We start from the raw sequence: 22,377 nt of genomic DNA, 5'->3' as shown, positions 1-22,377 counted from the left end.
TGTGCACAAGATCCCTGAATAAATGTGACTATTAAAAATTGACAAAACACACAAGTAAAGAACTAGAAGGCCACACGGGGCCTTTGCGTACGATGCAAAGTCACACAGGACTTATCTGTGGCACTTTTTGAATGTTTGAAGGCTTCAGTCCTACTAACACCCAGGGGAGCTTGTGTCCTTTGTCAAAGCAACTGGTGCTGCCCGACTGGCAGCTTCAGCTAGGAGGCACCGTGTGTGTGTGTGTGTGTGTGTGTGTGTGTGTGACTGTATACACGTGCTCCTTAAGGTCATTAAGCACAGTGGGTGAGCGTGACGCATCAACACCTCAAACAAAAACCTCCACAAAATCCCAAAGAACTTACACACACTCCCAAACCGTTTGATTGACAAGTGGTCGCTAAACGAGCACGAGGGCACGTGTGGGTTCGCGTTAAAATGTACGCATTCTAAACATTAAGGGGTTAGATGGAAAATAAACTCACTCACAAATCAACCGATTAATCCATTCATCAAATATCTAATTTTGTCATTCAAGCCATTTTGAAGAAAAATAGAGAAAACATTATTTGTAATCTTAAGAGGAAAGAGCGAAGACGTTGAAATCAGAAGGTCAAAAGCACAAAATAAATAACCTCAATTGTAGCGAACATCCTTTGACGTTGCCACGGTGACGTGACATGTGGCAGCAAAGTGCTGTCCCATTTACATATTTACACAATCGCATGTCATGGCTGCATCCGACGACCAGCTGAGCGCTGCGTGATTCACAGATCAAGACGGTCCTCAACTCAACCCCCCCCCCCCTCGGGGTCAGGAGTATGACCTTCGCTCGATAGCCCCCCAAAAACCTATAGATAGATAAAGTACGTGATAGTAAGAACGTATGAATCACTGAAAAACAACTGCAGCCCTTTAAACAATAATACAACTGCCAATAATCCTCCTTTTTTCCCCCCCACAGCATTTCCCCATTCAGGTTCCCTGGTAAATAACGCCTTTGTTATTTGAGGATTAATTGATGCCTGTTAAATACGTCTTCTGCACGCGGCATTCATCTGCAGCTTCTAAATATTTAATTAAATGCAGTGTGGCCGTTTCAGTCGCCTCCACTTGGGGCCCCCGAGGTCGTCTGGGGTGGTTGTGCGTTACGGGGCCCTCCGACTTTATCCGTCTGAGGTTCAGCGATGTTCCTCCGTGTGTGTGTGTGAGTGCGTCTGGTCTCCGGCCTCTGGCGCGGTCAGGTCCGATTTCTATCACCGCGCTCTGGGGACGAGTTACGGAAATGGTTTGCTCTGCCGCTGCAATGCACCAGTCACCACGCGTGCGTGTTTGTGTGTGTTCTCATTTATCAATTCATTCTCACCCACACACACAACCCAGAGGTGTCTCCTCGCACGGTCCGCCCTGCAGTTCACGTCCCCATAATCCCCTGGCTCAAATCACTGTAGCGCAGCACATGGTTTCAGATGCATGTGCACGGCGTCTCAGGGTGAGGATTGTTCCAGAGGAGACACGTGTCGATGCGTTGTGGTGATTGAAATGGATTTCCGAGGCACAGAATTTGTCATGACGAGATAGAAATGTTCTTTCCTGCATTATATGTGGAGGTAATCCTGAGATTAAAGCAGACACCCTGTGAAATATGTCACTTTTAACACACAAAATACTGAGTACATATAACATATGAATTATGAATATGAAGCAACAACAATGAACCACAAATCAAGTCCACTGAGTGAAATACTGCTTTTATGGAGGTTGGAAAAAGGCAGAATATAAAACAAAAGACACTCCAGAAATGTGACGTGAAGCCGCCTAAACACCAGAAAACATGTATGAAGATGTGGTTTTTAATTAAGCGACGACTCCTGGTCAATCCACATAGACTTTTTTAAGTACCTGTTTTCCCCACTGTGATCTTAATCTTTTCTAGGCTTTCCTTGTTGTTGCTAAAAAGGTCTCTGAATCCTTGGTAGTTATTAGCTTGATGCATCGACAGAAGAACAGCTCAGCGCTGGAAGAGGCCAGAATCACCGTATAGAGAAAAGCCCAGTTTATAGTTGTACAAAACGGCTGCTGAGGGGTTTTCAAAATGTTCTTCTGCAACATCTTTAAAGTCTCCACAGTAACTATGAATATTAACAATATATTATATTAATAATGAATATTTAACTCCACCAGAAAACATCTGGCAGGGTCACTCTGGGAAATGCAGCATCACGTCTGCTCGTTAATGTGTAATACGTCGTCCCTCTGCAGGAACTTAACTTTGCATCCCGCGAGGGGCCGCAGCTCGTTTTGTTTGCGCTCCAACAAAGCGGGAACGCGGCGTTTGAGCCGGCAGGAGTCAGTTCCTCACCAAACTCCATCATGGGTTTTAGCCCGCAGGCAGCGTGGACCCATTACTGGGCCGCATTGACCACATCTGGCCGGAGGGTCAGGGGATGTTTTCCATTAGGAACACGGAGTGGTTTTGTGTGGAGGAGTTTGAGGGCGGGAGCTTTTAGAGCTGAGCGCTTTCGGGAGGTTTATTGTGCTCACGACACCAGAGTGCTGCAGTCATGCTACCGGGGATAAAAGAAGAGGGCTAGATTGTTAAAAGGGTTCAATAGGGCTTCTACGTTTCCTTTTTGAATACCTTGACGCATGTTTGAGAAGACTTTTTCTATGCCTTTCATATTACTTCTCTACAATTATCCGAATCTCGTGTTTTAATTTTAAATCCATTTAAGAAAATCTTTCACATCCGTATAGTTTAATGTCTCAGCTGTCGTGCACTTAGAGCCACGTTTGATTTGAGAGCGAACCTTAAAAAGAGTCTTTTTAGTTACGTTTGCAACATTGCTGTTGGCCAGTCGCTCCACCGCCGTGATCCAGAATTAATATCTCAACTCCAGGAGTTGACTTGTTTGAACACGAAAGGTAACCAGAGTAGGAAAGCTGCTCTTCCAGGACCAGCATGAGATCCACGTGATGTGCAGCAGTGGCTGAAAACGGAAGCCAGCTTGTGCAAAAGGATGCAGGGTTTAAATCTCAGCTAAAACAATGGAACCACCGCACAAATACGATTAAGTACATTGTTGACATTTGTACAATATTTGCAGGATATAATATGTAAAGGGAGTTAAAAATGCAATGAGTTTCTGATGTTTCTAAATAAATCCGAAAAAAATCTTTAGGATTAGGGATTAACAGATGTAATGTGGGTTAGAAGAGAAGATTTACCAAAATGTGCTCTCAAATACCCACGTGGATTCCAAGGTGATAGTAATACAGACATGGATCCACATTTTCAAAAGCGGCAGGTGGATTCTTCATCATTGATCACCGATGAGGACGAAATAGCAACACGGATATTCATTCGCATCAGCGAAAACCAATAAAAGCAATTTATATGAATTGTTTTTGGACTGATGCCCATTACGTTGGCTGTCTCTGTTCCGGTCAATGATCACATGCTGTTGGTTACTAATGGAAATCAACATTGGCAGAAATAGCTTAAAGTCAATATGAACTGTCACTCTCCTACTCCGCCTGCTCTCTCCCTTTAAACTTAATATCGCTTTCCACAACTCTCCCCAACTAATGCCAGAAATGCACTTCTCCCCTCGAATACCTTCTGTATGAAATTCACCTCCCAAAATGTCATGAAACCTCCACAATTACGTAAAGTACTACTACACGGGTCCTAACGGGGTCAAACCGGCCGCCCTTTGTCGCCCCCCCCCTCCCGCCTCCAACAATCAGTCGGATCGAGTGTCACTGGGATCCATCTCGCTCCTTCACGCCCTTCTGCCTCCATTAGGACTCTGGCACCCTGATGGGACACGCGCGTGGTTATGAGGACACGCTCTGGTTAGGGTGGGGGGGGGTAATGGGGCAGTCTGCGCACCCTGGACCAGTTCATCACCTTGCTGGAGGCCATCGGGGGAGGGGGTGAGGTGGGTCGGGGGGGGGGGGGGGGGTAATCAACTTATAGGGCCCTGGGAGCTGCCCTCAGTGGGTCCACAATCTGCCCGCTTGGTCCTAAACTCCCAGAATGCACCTCTTCGCTCTTGATAAGGAACCTTCCCACATCTTAACCCGGAAAAGTTGCTTGACCTTTGACCTAAAAGGAGTCAGGAAGTGCCAGAGTGAAAATGCTTGGCCATCAAATAAAATATATGTTTATTGTGGACAATTATTTAGGATTCTCTAAACCGTTAATACTGCTCTTATAGTTTAGGAGTCATTTCTCAAAGACTGAGGACTAATAAGGATTAGACTTTACTCAATTATACAAGATGTTATGTAAACCAGTTTTTTCCCAGTGCTGCCACCAGTGTTGCTTTTGGGTTCTGAATAAAATCATGCAGCGTTGTTAGAATACAAAACAGATATTATTTTACCTCCTTTCCTTTGCCTCCCATAATTTACTGTGGAGCGGTTGCTCTATTTGCAGTTCACCCCACGGGCTGTTTACGCCCGGATGGGCAGGTGGAGGCTCGCTAACCATTTTGTGTCGTTATACGTTCAAATCGAGATCACATGCACATCGAGGAGCCTTCGTTTTGTTCCGTAGGACCGAGCAGCGATTGTTCATCGAGACCAGAACAGTCAGACATGAGGTGAAACGCCTTCTTCATTGTCTGCATTGCCCCTAATCCAGGCAGCATAACCCCACGCTTTGCTTTCCCCGGGAGCCGTCCAACCCTAATATAGTCAGATTAAGCTCTGCACACAAGCGCCCATCTGACATGAGGGCTGGATTTGAGCTGGATTGGAAAATCTGGATGGGATGTCTCCAAAGCCCTGTAATTCTGCACACACACACACACACACACACACACACACACACTCACAGATTAAAAAGCAGAGGAGCCGGGAGGCCGGGGAGGATATGCAGGCCACAGTGACGTGTCTGTGCACTCCTGGGCCTATGTGCACAAACACATGACCCTTTGACCTCGAATTCTTTGAGGGGCGCGTCAAAAAGTTCCCCAACTTGTGTTCAGATGATCTGAAGACGCAGCTCCGTTGCTTTTGCTTCAATTGTCACCTCTACGATGACGATGGAGGATTTCAGGGGCGCTCGCCACCGCCGCCCCCCCCCGCCCCCCGCGCCCCCCGGGGACAGACGAGCGGCCCGCAGGCTACACGGATTCAGACCACCCCGTCCCCAGACTTGCCCCCACGATGCCCACGTGCCTCACTGGGCATGCCCCCCTTTTGTTCCAGCCGAGGGGGGAGAGGCGGGGGGGCGGCGGTGGGTGAGGGTCACCCAGATTATGCCACATCATACGGCCTATTTACACGCGACACCAAACAGTACGGCAAACGGCATCTCACCGCGGCGACACAAACTGGGCTCGTTGAAGACGCCAGTCGGCTTCATCTCGTCGGATCATTTCAGTCACGTGTTCCTCGGGTCGCCCACGTGACCCCGTGGGGCCGACCAATAGGGTTGCGCGGTTTGTCCTGGGCAGAGCGAAAGGAAGAGGGGCAAAAAAACATTTTTTCCTTTGCGATTTTTAATCTTGCAACGCCGAAAGTGGTCCTCATCTACTGTGTCCTGCGCTACATTAAGGTAAACTCTCTTTTTATGAAGATTCCTTTTGGTAGATGGAAGGTCAGGGGTGCCGTGTTTCCACGGAACGCTAGTGGTCAAATGTAAAATTATTATTATTATTATTATTATTTTAAACACGTTGTTCTTGACTTGTTTCTTGACTTCTCTAATGTTCAAAGCGTCAAACTGTTGAAAACTTGCGTGATCGACAGTTCCGAGCCGTGTTACGTCGATTAATAATTAATCACCCTGAGAACTTACCAACGGCAGAGAATCATCTTTTTTGCGCATGATGAGGCGTGACACACACACACACATTGTTGACTCGTTATCTAATGTGGTAGTTTCGATTAGATCAAGTTAACATTTTCCAAAGTCATCTTCAGGCACCTGCATGCGGCGTGGACGTTTTCCCTGGAGAATAGTCAATTTCATGCCTTGTCGATTTTGGCTTTCGGGGGTTCTCTTGATCACCATTGTTTTTGGGTGTTCGTCATTGTGGCTTCGATTCAAGAACGAAACAGATTCATTGTTGAAGAATTACCCCCGATGCTGTTGAATCGAACGCTAACTACGGCGCTGGACTGACCTTTTTCACAATATGAACGATAACACGATGCAATTGATACATCCCCCCCCCCCCTCCGCCGCCATGGTCATTATTCCAATTATCATCACTTAGCGCTTAGGCTGCGGATGGCCTCATTCTCCACTAGTCACAGACCAAAGATGTCATTGGGCATTTCCTCACTCGAAATACTCCTTTGTTTTGGTAAAAAGCTATGGTTTCCTCTGCGGGCGCCGATGCCTAAATAGAGCAGCGGCCGAGAAGCCGAAGCTGCCGAGCCGCAGAAGAGCCGGCCCGCGCTCGGTGGAGCGCTCTGCGCGAGCGCTCGGCGGTGGCTCCGCCTTTGGAGGAGCCAGGGCTTTGTTGGCAAGCCGTGATCTCACATTACAAATTGTGGCAAATCTAAAATGGCCGACTTTGCGCTCGCCTCTTCGCGGCCGCAACATGGAGCGCCTGCTTCGCGAATCCATTTACGCCGCCGCGCTGTGGCGCCCCCACACTTTCGCCGTTTCGGGCCCGTAGAACCCCGTGAGATACTTGGTGATAGTTGCCCCCCCGCCCCCCCCGCCTCGTCTTTGCTACTGGGATTTGACTCGGTGAGGATTCGGTGGTTTTGATCGTGATGTAGGCTGAGCTATCAGGAGCTGGGCTGCTGATGTGGTCTGACAGCTCTGGAGAGCACTGTCATAGCGGCGTATAGGAAGGCCGACGGGGTAGACGCGCCCCCCCCCCAGCCCCCCACCCCCCCATCCCCGCAACATCGCACCACGTACAACAAAAGCCTGCGCCAGACGAGACCAGAGCTGCTCATATACCGGTAAACTGGGGGGGGGGCAGGTCCTCGGGACTCGGGGGAACTCCGCTGCTCCACATTCCTGCAGTTAGCATTTCTGACAAGAGCGACTGTCGCCGCCAATCATTCGTCACTTTCTTTCCCCGGCTCCTCCAAGCCGTCGTCCCTGTGGCCTCCCTTGCCACAAACTTCTCAGAGAGAGGCGGGCGCTCTCTCACCGAGTGGTGAGGGAGCTGAAGGCGAGAGGTTCCTTCACGCGGAAATAAGATCTCGTAGGAACATATGGATCACGAGGTCACCCTCTGCGCGCCCCCTCTGCTGCTACACATGAACGCTAATTTCCCTTTTGTTCACCCTTAATTGGAGTACAAACGTACGTGTGGAGATCTCATTTCAAACATATTGGCTTCTGTTTGGCTCCAGATGTTTGACTCCACCACTGCATTGCTTCAAGTCTTCCGTTACTTCTGAAATTTTCTTGATTAGGATTAATTGAAATAGCCTTGCATTGCTTTGCAATAACCAACACTCTGCAATCACCAACTTTCAATAAACAGCAGCCATTTTCACCTTCAGCACAAAAGGCTTCTTGCAAAAAGTTAAACAGCAAATCATGAAAAAGTCGGCTGCTAAAAGGTCACAGAGGTCACACAAAAACTTGTCGACGTGCAAAAGAATGGCCTCCAACACAGATTCATTTTGTGAAAGCTCGGCCTCGCAGCTCAGGCTCCGGTGTAGTCATGGAGGGTTTTATATCAAAACATCATAATGACATATCTGTAGATATGTGGATTAGGACGGAACAGATGACAGCGGATTTGGCCTAGATTAGAGGGACGGTCATCCATTTAATGATTTTCCTTACAGGATTTCAGATGTCTCGGTCTGTCGGTCGGCTGTTCTATTGACGGCAAAGCAGATTGTGTAGCGACATGATGCTGTGAAAACGTTTTCAATTATTACACAAGACAGACTTGTCATGCAACTGTATAAATAGTTTAAGAATTTAATTCAGTTAACCTTTTTTCCTCCCTTGAAAATGCCTCTTTTTTGCTGCTTTTTGGTGTCAATAGTTTGACGTGCGGTCTTCTAAATACTGTTGCAGATCTGACTTATTTACTTCATAATTAATCTAAAAAAAGCATCCAATACAAAACATAATCTCATTTAAAATTGTCCCAAAATGTGAATCACACCAGCCGTTTAGAACAATGGTCCATTATTAACCTCTTAAAATCCAAAGAAAAACGCTTCTTAATTGATCATTCTACAATTTGAGCTACTAGATGATTTATAAGCATTTATCATCATAAATGACTGAATTGAATTAATTGGCGGAGTGACTCCGCCAAAGGAGAGTCCTGACCTATTTGTCTTTATCTTTATTTTCAGGTACACGCCACAGTGTGTTTCACCTCTTAAATCTCTTTCGTAAATCGTTTAAAAGAGGAGAAACCGAGTCGATGGCCACTTAGCTGTGCAGCGGCTCTCGGCCCCGACATCCAACGATGGGCTTTAATGAGAAGAAGCAATCTTCTTCCTCTGAAAGGCGAGAGAACAGAGGCAGACGAGCCTCCATGGTTTTTAAAAATACCCACATGGCATCATCAATCCCCCGAGCACTTTCCACCAAAGCATCTTGCGCACGCATGTATCACTGCCCTTAACTTGGCTTTGAGTGGTTTTGCATCGTTTACACATCGGTGGCTCGGCACAAAACTGCATTTCCTCATTGTGAGGATCACATAAAGGGATCGAAACAGAGGAGCCGTTAGATTCAAGTTCTCCAGGAGCGATGCACAAGTCCCTCTTTATTCTGTGGTGAGCGCCGAGCGGACGGAAGGGAGAAAAGGGGGGGAGGTGGGGGGGGGGGTGGAGGGGGGAGCCATTTTGTGCTCTGCGTTGTCCAGCCGAGCGTAAAGCGTGATTAATTCAATAGCCGGCGTAGAGGAGGAGGCTAGCAGCACAAACACCGAGCATGACCCACTTTCCCCGTCAGATGTCATGAAAGATTCCCTGCTTCCCCTCTCTGCCTTTCTCCCACTTCCGGCCTGATTAACACACTGCCGCCGCGTTACAAAATCATGTGCAGTTTGACATGATGGTGACAAATGCAGTAAAAATATGAGCTTTCAGGGGAATGATGGCTGCTTATACACTGCGGAAAAGAAATTATTATTATTAAAATACGAAAACTGACATTTTTGCTGGGAGGTTTAAGCCCATTGGGGCAAATGATTCAGGGGGCCTTGACCTAATTCTATTATGCTACGGGACGTACGAGCAGAATACAACTGTTCAAACACAGCTCTCAACGTTGACCTCGTCCATCCCGCTCTTGCTGACCTAAATCTGAAGTTCCTGTGTTTAAGCCACGGGGACGGAGGCTCCGCGAAGACATTTGCTCGTCCCTATACGGTGCTTAGCGTGGACAGCGGAGGTCGGTTCGAGCACGAGTGTCTCTGAGATGTGAGGAAGCACGGACTAAATGTTGCGTAACCCCCGACAGGGAAAAAGAAATCTTCCGCCGATCCTTCTAAAACCTCAATTTGCAGCCTTGAAAGGGGATGAATACTGCGTCATCAACGCCGCCCGAATCCTCTGGTAAATCTTGGAGGGCTTTTTTTTTTTTACCACGCCCCCCCCCCCCCTTTCCCCCGGAGAGGACCTGCACCGCTGGCTTGGGCCTGAAATCCGGATTAAGGCTTTTTATGTAATCTGGTTTCCTCTGGGAGATTGGAGAGACAGCTGGCGACAGAATCTCTGTCCTTATCTCCGGGACCTCCCTGGCCTCCCACCAACACATCCCTCAGCTCTGCGTGCAGCGCGGATTAGAGGAGCGGTGGTGTCTGCGGCCAGAGGTGGATGATGGGCCGCACTCTTGCAAAGAGAAAAACAAACCCTTTTAACCACATCTGTGGGTTCATTTGAAACCTTTAAACAGTTGAAGAATCGACAATAATGTTGGATTGACGGCAACAATTCAGATGTTCCTGAGATACGCACACTTTATTTAGCCCCCAAAATCAGCTCAACTTGAGTCGGACTCATCATCTTATCAGTTTAGCAATAAAGCTGCATTGAACCTAAAATTCAACCAGAAAACTGGACAAATATTTACAGCTAATCACCAGAAATTCAACTATTGAAGCGCTTAAGGTTTAACTAATTATACACAGAATTACCGCAGAATAAGTGTAATAATGAACTATAACCGTTGTTTATGTTAGGTGATCTTTGTGAAAGTTCAGCTTCAATAAAAATTAGATGTCATGAAGCTTTGAAGAAAATTACATAGAATAGAAATCATTATGAGGCCTGTTGCTTTTGACAAAAATGCTGAGGTCCTAAAACGGCTCCTAAATGTTCAACCAAAATACACAGACATCTAAACGTGATGCTTTACTCACTCAAAGCTCCACCTGACAATTAATCAGCATCTCCTCGTGATAATAAATACATTCTGGATCACTCTGTAGGATCCGGTAATCAGAGCGTTTCCTGCCATGCGGCGAAGAAGTAGTGCTGTCTGAGCCGCATTCAGGGCGGCGAGACGTTAAATCAGACTCAATGAGATCCAGGCCTCGCAGTGGAGGAAGTCAGAGACCGGAACGTCTACCTTTTCACTACTATGAAACGATGGAGCAATCAGGCCCATCATTCTATGGACTAGTTCCAATTATTCCAATTATTCCTGTTCGTTTGAGACCTGAGCTAATTAGATATCAAAGAGGGGAGGAACAAAAAAAAAGATCTCCATCGGCACATAGCAACAATGTCTCTGATTGGCAGATGGTGACATTATCTGTCTCTTCAGTCAAGGTCAGCGGCTTCAGCCGCTTTTCTTTTCCACATATTCACTCATATTTGTTCCCATTTCCTCAGTATGTTTTATCGTACCAACAGTTATTAACAGTTGCATTAGATGTGAAGGTTCATGGTGTGAAATAGAGCACGATTAATACATTTCAACATGGTCTGGTATTCTACATCGTCCTACCTATTTACTTGGCACAGAATAAAAATAGACAATCTCTCATGAATTCATTTTAATTCTCATTTTCACTCCTCTGTGCCTTTACAATATGGCAAAAATGGTACGTATTTAATTCATTCATTAGTATACTTTTGAGAAGCAACATTATTTGAGTTTATAAACTGACTAAATAGCAGTCTCACTATAAATGCATTTCCTCTTCTAATATAAAAGAAAATTGTATTCAAACGTCCTGGCAAACATTGAAATTTGGTTCCTTGTCGTTAAGAGCAACTGAAACTGGGCAAAATCTGAAATCTGACAACATAAATGCCCCATCGTTTTAAAAACGTTCCTGTGGGATTTAATCACAAAGGGTCTCAACTGTGGCCTGACGTGTGCAGCCGACTGAGAGCATCCAGCTGTCACAGCGGTGGGTGACGGATGCGCGGGCGGCAGCGCGGCGCCCCCCTGCGGTCGCTTCCCCAACTGCAGCCTCGCTCGACTAGTTACGTCACTCTTCTGCCAAAACGAGAGGGGTTCAGCTGCAATGGGCTTGATGAAAAAAAAAAAAAAGGATATGGCGCTCCCTGTTCGATGGATGGAGAGACACGGCCTGACATATAATCCAGTGGATTTTGTTTGTGCTCCTCATTGCCACTGACTGTCATTTTCACATTTTGGAAGAAATCTGATGCTGAGCCCCTGAACCTCCTCCTTCTTTCTGTGCCGTTTTACCGATGTAAGCCCCCGCGTGGTAATACGTTCACTATAACATGATGTATCTGTGTCTCATCTCTCTGGCAGGCGACCGGTTGGCCGACTCCACCATCACACCCGCGTTTGGCCCTTGAACTCCTCTCTGACGTCACCGCGCCCCTTCCTTCACATCCAATCCCAACATGGAGCCCATCAAGGTCCAATCAGAAGGTGGACTGAATGTGACCCTCACCATCAGGCTGCTGATGCACGGCAAGGTACGAAAACGCTCTCCTGACACTTTGATTTCCAATTATAAATGAATAGATGGTTTTAAGGCTCCTCGTCGAACGATGTTTGTTTGTGTTCCTGCAGGAGGTCGGAAGCATCATAGGAAAGGTATTTATCACAGACACAGCAAGCAGACCACGTAAAGCGTCGTCTCGACTGTGGGAAGTGGCTCATAATGTCTCATTTTCTCCCCCTCCAGAAAGGAGAAACGGTGAAGAAAATGCGTGAAGACGTAAGTGGAACCTTCATGCAGCGACGCTTGACACGCTTTGCCTCTTCCCTCCCGTAACGATGCACCTTCGTTCTCCTGCAGAGCGGAGCCCGCATCAACATCTCAGAGGGGAACTGCCCCGAGCGGATCGTCACCATCACCGGGCCTACGGACGCCATTTTCAAGGCCTTCGCCATGATAGCCTACAAGTTCGAGGAGGTACGACATTGATCATTTAAACACCACCAAGTTGCACCCAGTCAACGGGGCCGACAAAGACAATTAGATTATTATTAATACAAATTAATTTTCATTGTCGTTATTTTGTATCGGACAGCAACTAATAGTTTACCAGACAAAGGGATCTGCTGATCATTTCCTGTGACACTTTCACAATGATGAATGATTGTTTTGTCCCACTCCAAAATTATACAAAAAATATATTTTTTAGATATTTCTGATAATTAAAATGAATTAAAAAAAAAAACCTAAACCAGAAAGTACTCACATTTGGGCAGCGTATAGATAGCTGACAGTCTCAATAAAAAAAACACAAAAGGAAGCAGAACTAAGTCAAAGCAGCAGATCTGGTCTCTAAAAACACATTGGACGCGTGGTTTGGTGCCCTCAGGATATAATCAACTCCATGAGCAACAGTCCAGCCACCAGTAAACCCCCCGTGACCCTGAGGCTCGTGGTGCCGGCCAGCCAGTGTGGCTCCCTCATCGGCAAAGGAGGCTCCAAAATCAAAGAAATGAGAGAGGTAATCTGAGGATCTGACGATTACAGGATTTTAGAGACTTGTGCTTTTGTGCGTATTTCCTAATACATATTCAGATTGAACACATTTTCTTCCTACCTTTAGTCCACAGGGGCTCAGGTCCAGGTTGCCGGTGACATGCTGCCAAACTCCACGGAGAGAGCGGTGACGATCTCAGGCGCCCCGGAGGCCATCATCCAGTGTGTCAAACAGATATGTGTGGTGATGCTTGAGGTACAGAAGGGAGGGGAAACAGAGGAAGCGTTATTTATACATCTTTAAGTGAAATAAACTCCCTTTGATTCAATCCATGTTATGAACACAAGATTAGAAATTGCATCCTCTGACTTACTCGTCCGTGTGAAGTTCATTTTGAACAGAGAACTCTTCAACTTTTTAACTTTTCAACAGCAAGGGATGTAACTCTCTGGCAAATACATGTTTCTGTAATATCATTTCATATATGATGGATTTGATTATTTACTTTCAGAGTGTGATGTCTTTATTTGTCCATCTGGAAACACCATTGTACTGCACCACACACACACACACACACACACACACACACACTTTTCCCAACTACAGTATGAAGACAGTCCAATAGGTACATGTCACACCACAAATAGTCAAAATGTTTTAATCAAAGAGCTCCACGCTGTAGATGTCTCTCTTTTTCGTGCACCATTAATCTGACCTATCTGCTCAGCCAGTTCTCCATTGGGCCTGCATGATGGCACCAGCCATGGACACTAGGACATATGTGACATGACTGTAAGTCTGCAGAACGTGGATATTTAAAAAGCACAGTGTGAACAGTAGTCATCATTATCCAGTTGAAAGTGATGTTCCAGGTAAATCCAAGTTTAGTCGCGCACTGAACCAACGATCTGGACATTCGATGTCAGCATGAACGCACAGTGAAGAGCACCTTTGTGTCACAGGACGTCTTCCCCAAAGGCACCGCCCCTCTATGGTCTCACTTTATGCAACTCTCTCTCTCTCTCTCTCTCTGTTCTAACACTCTCTCCACATCTCACCCCTTCTTCCCCCCACTTTCTCTCCCCCCCTCCTCCCCCCTCCTCCTCAGTCCCCACCGAAAGGTGCCACCATCCCCTACCGTCCCAAGCCTGCCTCCACCCCTGTCATTTTTTCAGGTGGCCAGGTAAGAGCAGACCCACTGGGGGCGTCCACGGCCAACCTCAGCCTCTTACTGCAGCACCAGCCACTGCCTGTTAGTCACACCAGGTTTTATTCACTTTTCCCTCACTGCCCCCCCCCCCCCCCACCCCAAACCCCCACACCCTCCGACTAGCATGAACCATCACTGTCGCCCCTCACCTGCAGCCACTGGGAGCAGAAATGGGTTAAATGGAGCGTGACCACTTACTCATTAATTGATGAGAACAGAGGTGGTGGAAAGATTATCTGGTTACCGTTTAATACAAGTCAGGGATAATTCTAAACAACTTTACTAACCATACCTAATAAAAACAACTTAACGCACCAGGACGGAGCTTTACGTTACATCTGTTGAGCTAAAAACACAGCTACGAATGTAAAAGTGACCCAGGAAGTAAACGAAAAGCAAGAGAGGCGAAAGGGAAGCGGCCTAAATCAGCTGAAAAGAAGGATGGGACAACCAGTGGACAACCAGTGGGACAACCAGTGGACGGGAGGTATTTGACTGGAGACTTCTCAAAAGTTCCTAGAAAAAGTAAAACATGAAATTTCTTTTAATTTGTTGCAAATTGAACCTCTCATCCACTCTTATCTTATCAGCTGCTTCATCTCTTATCTAATCTGCTACACAAGAGAAGAACCCAAACCTTTATTTGCCAAGAATGACCACAACTATTCTCACCAATTAACAGGCAAGGCCAGCCCATATTTTAATTCATATATTTCACTTCATGTCTCGATTTCTGGATCAGACTTTTTTTAGAAAAACAATATACTTTAACCTGAAAAGTCTTCATCAATGTCTACATGACTATTTGACGATGCACAATTTACCTCAGTTCTGACCTCTGTGGCCCTGAAGCTCACATCCAATAAACTCAAGTCCAACCGCTCCAGCCCCCCCTGTCCCCTTCCCACCGTCTGGTGCCCCTAATTGATTTAGTTCAACTGGATCTGATTGATGAAGCGCAGGAAAGTGTGACAGGGAGTCACGTAGTGCATGAATTTCTAGTCATACAATAAATACAACTTGCATTGGCACGTTTGTGTTGTAGAAATGTCAGTTTTTTTCACATTTAGTCTTTTCTTGTGTAGTTTGGCTCGCACCGAATTGATTTGATACAGCATAGGTTTGGTTTTAACGCAATCACATGACCAGAGTGTTTTTGTGTGCTTGCTTTGATGACGTAACGCGATAATAATAAGCTCTTCTCCTCGTGTTCGCAGGCTTATACCATTCAAGGACAGTACGCCATCCCTCATCCAGATGTGAGTGCTGACCCCAACAGGCAGTTAACACTGCACACTACATACATCTGCATCCACATTCCCCTCCTGGAGTCCGCCGCTTCACTCTCTTCTTCTAATATTAACTGTTAATATGAATATACATCTCTTTTTCTGATTTAGTTACCTACTTTATCAAACAAAGCCTTTGTTTGCCATCAAACCTCATGCTGGTTTCACTCTAATTTTGAAATAACAACCAACACGAAACGTGCTTTAAGTGACCTGAACGTTACAGTCTTTTAGCAACGCGGGTGGAAATTGAGCCAATTTGAAAAGTTCTCTTCATTGCCGCTTTTAAAAATGTTCCGACCTTCCAGATTTAAACGTCTGTTGACGAAAAGCACTTTGATTCAGATCCAAAGCGTAATGCGGGAAGTGAAGCTGTCGGAAGCTGCTTTGGCAGCAGGTCTGAGGTGTTGGAGTCGCTCTTCTTAAAAACTCACAGTCGCAAGGTGACAAAACGTCTTTAGGAGGATTCATTTCAATGTCTTCAAAAACTACATGAGATGAGCGGAGGCTGTCAGCAATGAGGCAAACGCTCAGACTACATACCCTCGACAGGCTGATGTGGTCACATGGTTCAATTTGACGGCTCTCCTGACCAACAAACAAACATTTGATCATCACGGTTTAGCAACCAGAATTGGTTGCATGCGTGTGCAGGATGTCTGCAGCGGTTTCTTTAGTCTTTTAAACAGCACACTGGTTGTCAGCTGGTGAGGGTGCAGCCGGTGTCGCCACGTTCGCGTACAACGAAACTGCATCGTGACCCACGTTCCGTAAACTCATTTCCCAGCGGATTACGTTTGCTTTTGACACGTTACAAACACGGTTGACATGAGCTTGTGGAAGTCACTGAGGGCAGGAGGTCCAGGTGGAGGACGGGCGAAAAGAACAGTGAGGCCGCTTTTATCGGTGCGCTTGTCGCCTACGAGAGGAACCTTTGTATCACGTTCCGTGTTCAGGGAGGAACACGTTTCCCTGTAAACGCCATTGAGCTGCAGCGTGACTTCAATGCAGACGTAGTCCTCAAGTCCTCCATGAACCTCTTCTGTGTCGCTGTCCTTTACCTGTCTGTGTTGTTACTTCTCCTCAGATCCTCTCTCTACTCTTGTAGCGTTTTCGGACACACCAGCGTGCATTTGTGTGCGTCTGTCTGGGTGTGCGTGCGCGCTTGTGTGTGCGTGTGTGTGTGTGTGCGCGTGTTTTAACGATGACCTCATAGCTCTGCTGTCCTCCTCCTCCCCCCCTCAGCAGTTGAGCAAGCTCCACCAGTTGGCTATGCAGCAAACCCCCTTTAACCCCCTCGGACAGACCACCCCTGCCTTCCCCGGTACGTACCCACCTACACGACCACCCTCTTTACCAAAGCTCCTTCTCTCGTTTGTACCTGTAGAGACGAAACACATTCTCTACCTCCTTTTCTTCTCTCTCTCGCTCTTCCTGTCTCTGTCCTTACTCTTTTTTTTTTCTTCTTCTCGTCCTTCTCCTCCTAATGGTCTCTGTGGTGCACCGCCATCTTTGACATGGCCTGCTGGTGGTCTGCTCTCGTTGATGTTGAGGGTTTTTTTTTCTCTTTGGCGTTCCCTCAGTACCCTACTTTTAATAAAGCAAATGCCTCCGGTTGTTTTATTTCCCCCCGCCCCCTTTCAGGAGGTACAATTCGACTTGTTAGGCGATGCGAGTTCTAAAGAGTGCGTGCACGTTCTGCTCGAGGCTGAGCCAGACGTTCCAGTGGTACAGAAATGCTGCTGGTCGCGATGACGGGAATGAAAGAAAACGCCGGGACTACAGCTGATCACTGTGCCAAACTCTATTTTATGTCCTCCTGTCCCCCCCCCACCCCTCTTCTCTCTGTGTGCAACCTGTGCTCAGCAGCAGGTCTGGATGCCAGTAACCAGGCCAGTACTCATGAACTCACCATTCCCAATGATGTGAGTACATTAAGTCAGGATCTGTGCAGTTATTTAAACGTTTGATTTTCCCCGTTTGTCACCAAACACGAAAGATTTGCCAAACAACTGACTGGATCAATTTGGCTGTGCAACTGTACCTTACAATAGACCATTTATTTCCAAACATCTCAGCAGCGAGCTTATCAGAAAATCCATTAAGGGCAATGTGGCATCATGCAACTCCTTCAATTAAGTCAGCTAAGGAGAGCTTACAAAGACGAATCCATGAATTGCTGCTTGGAACAGAAACAAATCAGACAGCGATCCAAATTTCACTGCCATCAGAGCACAAATGTCACAGAACCGGAATGTCCAAAGACTCCGTTTTGTCTTCGCGTGGCTTCCTGTTGAAGCTTCCAGCGATACGATCCGACAGTAGATCAGCTGTGACCGCTGAGAACTCCCTCTCAGATAGGGACCAACCAAAGGCAGTCAGAGTGAATGTCCTTAATGGAAAAGACGTGTTGGACCAAAAGGAAGACATTTTAAAGTTTTAGCTGAAAGACCTGCTTGGACTGGCTGGCACTCACTTAGTGAGTCGAGTCAGATGTCAATGCAATGAGTTTCTTTCGTATTCATGGCCATCCTAAATCCAATCCCCATTTTATTCCCAGCTAATAGGCTGCATAATCGGACGCCAGGGAACCAAAATCAACGAGATCCGTCAGATGTCTGGGGCACAGATCAAAATTGCTAACGCCATGGAAGGGTCATCGGAGCGCCAGATCACCATCACAGGGACCCCCGCCAACATCAGCCTTGCCCAGTACCTCATCAATGCAAGGTAAGAAGTCATTGGCCGCTCGAGTCCAGCCGGCTCACATTCCAAAAAAAGGCGCCAAATGACAAGTTGCCGTCTTGGCCCTCGTCGTCGGAAAACCCAACGCGCGTCTGTACGTTACCGCTCACTCCCCAACGGCCCTCCTACAGGTTCAGAGACGTGGCGGCCATGTGGAACGACCCAACTTCCATGACCACATCCTGAGATCGCTGACTGGCTCCTTCGTTTGGCCCCTTCCAATGACAGACTCCTGCAGACAACCCTGATGAAGCCCTTCGGACTCTGGCTCTGGCTCTCCAAAAACGCTGAGCGCCTTCCCGCCCTGGTTCAAAAGTTGTTTATAAGTCAGGGAGGGTTGTGCGACCACTTTTGTTTCGGAGAGCCAAATTAGATTAGAGCCAAACAAAAAAATTATTACAAAAAAGGATTTCTCTGTTATGTTAAAGCATGTTGAATGTTTATTAGGAACAACTTGTGTTCATATTTTTCTTCTTCTTCTTCTTCTTCTTCTTCTTCTTCTCTCTATTTATTGCTTTCTCTTTCTCACTGTCAGTGCTGAGTCATCATTAAAAGTATAATCTTGTAAGATTGAGCATTTTTGTAGGACGTAGTAATTTGCATATTACAGCTGCGCAGTGATGCTATCGGCAGAGTGTGTGGTGGGATGTAGCCAAAGTATCAAATTTTGATAATATATTTTGGAAAAGAAAAAAAATTGGACCGTTCTCTTTTGTCCCAATTTGCATCTCCGTCGACTCACGAATCCAATCTCCACCCACGACTCTTTGCTGCATCACATGACCTTTCCAAGCCAATGGTATCACTCCTAGAGCCTCCCTTCTGCTGTTCATTCCCCATATTTACATTATTGATTATATTGCATGTTTTCAATGTCGTGTCGTTGGGTATTTCAGTAAACCCGTTGAGTGTACGCGTTCCTTCACGTTAGCGTTATACCTCCGTGCTCCTGTTCTTTTCCGAAAAACTTTCAACATTCTTGGCCATTCGCGTCTAGTCCTACTTCTTCCCGCCCGAATGAGAAACTTTCCGACGTAGCCTCCTTCTATCAACGCCGATTATTAGTTTTTAGATGCATGAAAGGCAATTAGTGAAAAATCAGTGGCTAAAACACCAACTGAAATTAAAATGATTGTTTGCTAACTTGTTATTATACTGTATTGGTTTTGTACGAGGACTGTTGTGATTTAGCACATCAGTCGACTACGCGGCGCTCATGCAATAGACTATTCAACACTTTACTCCGGACCGCCTCTGGCGAGGGAGGAATTAGTTGGACTTAAAAGCCGAGTGTTGCGTCCAAACCGCTCGGCTTCCTTCCCCTCGCAGTGGAATCCTCTTGAGGTCCTTCTGAGAGGGGAAGAAGCCGACTCGTCGCGGCGAAGATGCCTGGAGCGTTTGGACGGAGCCGGATGGCTTTTTTTTGGGCCATGGAATGTTCAGGGGTTCATAGGAGGGGGGGAGGGGAGGGAGGGGGGGGGGGGGGGCCACAGGGTCTGGGCGGACGTGATCACTCAGTCTCTTTTTCAAGATTGTTCATCTCGTCTTTTTGTCATAGGGTTGATTTGACGCTTTAGGTTTGAATGTCTTTTTATTGTCACGACTATGTCAGCAACTACATTGTTTTCGTTTGAAAAAGGACAGGTTGGATGACAATTCCTGCTTCACTGGTTTTCAGTAAAAACCAGGATGTATTTATTCATGGTGGTGCACATATGACTTATTAGTTGTTGATCATGAAACTTAAGCTAAGTTAGTTTTGTCGTTTGCTTATAATTTGAAGGGGGTGTGGGTGACGTTTGGTATGGTTCAGTATTTCAACCATCCCTCGTGTCTTTTAAGAATGACGACGCTCTAAATACTATTGGACAGCTTGAGGCCTCTCATTTCCAATCAACTGAGGTCAATCAAGTTTTGACATAATACAAACAGCTGTTGAATGTTATTGTCCAATTGTCCAACACAGCAACATTCTACAACTCCGGTGTCTCAATTCCGGCGCTTCAGTTTGATTTCTAGTAGTCTATGTTGAGTTTGAAAGGAAATGTTTGACATTTTGTAAAATATGCTCCTTTGATTTCTTGTCAAGTCAGATGAGACTTTTCAGCACTTATTAAATTAAAATTAACATTTTTGTGCCAGCCTGTTAGTTAAGCTCACCGTCCCCCGGTTTTAGCTTCATATTTCGCAAAGAAAGGAAATAAAACTCTTAACTTAAGTTACCTTTGAACGGAGACCCTGTTTCTAGCCTTTATGCTAAGCTAAGTTAGCCAGCTGCTAACAGTATACAGTGCAGGTATGAGAATAGTATCAATCATCTAAAATTCTGCAAGAAACTCAATCAACATATTTTCCAATAGTTCAATCTTACCTTTGGGTCTGAAGCGCTTTGACGACATGTTATTATTTTTTAATTGGTAAATGCTGTATTGCTATACTGAACCATGCATAGTCAATGATTATTCTGCAATAATTCTTACATTTTGATGTGAACTCAAGTAGTAGTGCTAGCATTGAAATTACGAATTTGTGTTTCTTTTAACTTTGAGTTGTCATAGCTTGTACTTCAATGGGAATGTTTGTCAAATGACTACAATTAAACTATGTTTAAGAACAGTTAGCTAATACCTAAGAGGGCATTCTTTCCCAACAGTACTGTAACAGTAAAGAACATCCTCAAGGGTATTATGGCTTTTATACAACTGTTATCAGTGCATGTGTACCATTGAAACGCTTTACTCAAATTAGTACACATTTTATAAGCATTAAAAACATAGAAAAACAAGGATTGCTAATTCCAATTAGCCCGGTTGGTGCGTGCATTTGACAAAGATCTTGTTGTGTGATATGAATTTGGTCGCTATGGCGGTGTGATTTCAATAACATCAATATTCATGTGTTACTCAGTGTTTGAAAACTGTATTTATATTTGTGTATGCCTGAGTATACTACAACTTTGAAACAAACTGCAATTAATGCAATAATAGGGTGCAATGTGCAATTATTGATTCAGTTATTAGCATGGATGCGGGAGAGCTGCGCAGCTTATTTGGAAGACTTTTTTTTTTAAACAGACTTTCCATGTGGCAGCAACAGCAGGAAAAAAAGAATGAAGACATGTTTTTTTCAGATTTTGTTTGTGTGTATTGCAGTTTGGGGGAAAAAGTGATAGAACTTCGTAACTATTATTGATTGATTTATTTGCTCTGTGCAGATCTATATTTAGTTGTGAGTAATTACATAGGTTTTAATTTCAAAGTGTTGGTAAGTATTAAAACGAATAAAGTTTCATTTTTCTTTTCTTTCTGCGACTTGTTTTTCTCGTTTCTTTTCGCTGCTTCTTAGAGAATATGAACGACCTCAGATTATTTCCCCGTGATGCCTGTGGACACATTGAGGCCGGATTAACCATCAGCTAACGTGAGCCAGCAAAAAGCTAAAATACCCATAGGGGAAATTCTCATATTTATGGAATACAGTTAATTTGGGGATGGCAAAGTGATTATGGTAACACGATGATGAGGTTTAAATGTTTATAAGCGAAAGACAGATGTGTAGTTGTGCTGGATACACTAGTATTGAATGAAAAGGGAAAATAAGTGTTACCATGTTGTCAGCAAAAAGAATTTGCTGTCAAAAGAAGGACTTTGGGTCCTTTGTCAGGGTCTTATAAGAATTATGTGGAAGTACATCAAAATCAGGAATAAATATAAGATCCCTATTATATGCCCATTAGAGAATGTGTTACACCATCATTTAGCTATGCGGGATCAAAGTCAATGGGGTTTTGGCCTTTGATTGAGACTAACTTTTGCCTTAAAGTGTGTGATCCATCTTTTGTTGTACATGCGACCATATGCACTCGGCCAATAGAGGCAAACTTACTTTTTCAAACCCAATTCAACTTTGAAAAAAAGAAAGCAGCTAAAAGAAAAATGCTCTCAAATGAAGTGGTCAATGTCATATCAGCTCTCAGCTCTCAATTCACCTCCAATACCAGTTCAAAAAGGGTTTGACCGACTGGGCTCACCACCCAACGCAGAGGCGTCGTCCTCCCCTGCGCTGGCTTGGCATCAACGTTGGAGCGGGTCCATGCCATCACTCAGCAACGCCGTGAGCTACTTACAGACGACCTTCTCCATAATGCAAAAGACTGATGTCAAAGCAACGAGGGGGGGGGGGGTCGCCGAGAGAGTCAAAGAGTGACGGCGACACCTCGAGTAGCGTTGCTCTCGGATCGCTTGGCATCCAAAGCAATTGTGAGCAGAGGGAGCGACGCAATGTCAGATTGTCTCCGCAGCCGGGGAA

At 45.6% G+C, this 22,377-nt stretch overlaps 1 protein-coding gene across 8 annotated transcripts; it reads left to right on the top strand.

Annotated features, from left to right (window-relative positions):
• The first annotated feature begins 5,219 nt into the window (after window positions 1-5,219).
• LOC120821961 (poly(rC)-binding protein 3-like) lies at window positions 5,220-21,380 on the top strand. Of its 8 annotated transcripts, none has more exons than XR_013467637.1 (13): window positions 5,220-5,566; window positions 11,693-11,862; window positions 11,960-11,983; window positions 12,075-12,107; window positions 12,189-12,305; window positions 12,718-12,849; window positions 12,952-13,080; window positions 13,934-14,077; window positions 15,253-15,294; window positions 16,570-16,648; window positions 17,191-17,249; window positions 17,892-18,054; window positions 18,201-18,451. XR_013467637.1 is itself a non-coding variant. In XM_078102397.1 (13 exons), exons 2-13 carry the CDS (start codon window positions 11,788-11,790, stop codon window positions 18,253-18,255), a joined length of 1,053 nt encoding a protein of 350 aa, XP_077958523.1. In that variant the 5' UTR covers window positions 5,220-5,566; window positions 11,693-11,787; the 3' UTR covers window positions 18,256-21,380. The 8 variants fall into 8 exon arrangements, 7 of the variants coding, with proteins under 7 accessions (XP_077958523.1, XP_077958521.1, XP_077958522.1 ...); XM_078102397.1 differs by having other exon boundaries at window positions 16,573-16,648; window positions 17,194-17,249; window positions 17,885-18,054; window positions 18,201-21,380; XM_078102395.1 differs by having other exon boundaries at window positions 16,573-16,648; window positions 17,885-18,054; window positions 18,201-21,380.
• The last annotated feature ends 997 nt before the right edge of the window (window positions 21,381-22,377 follow it).

Source organism: Gasterosteus aculeatus, chromosome 1 (genome assembly GCF_964276395.1).
Source record: "Gasterosteus aculeatus chromosome 1, fGasAcu3.hap1.1, whole genome shotgun sequence".
NCBI classification, from domain to species: domain Eukaryota; kingdom Metazoa; phylum Chordata; class Actinopteri; order Perciformes; family Gasterosteidae; genus Gasterosteus; species Gasterosteus aculeatus.
The sequence above is the reverse complement of the archived record's forward strand: the minus strand, read 5'-3'. Positions and strand labels throughout refer to the sequence as shown.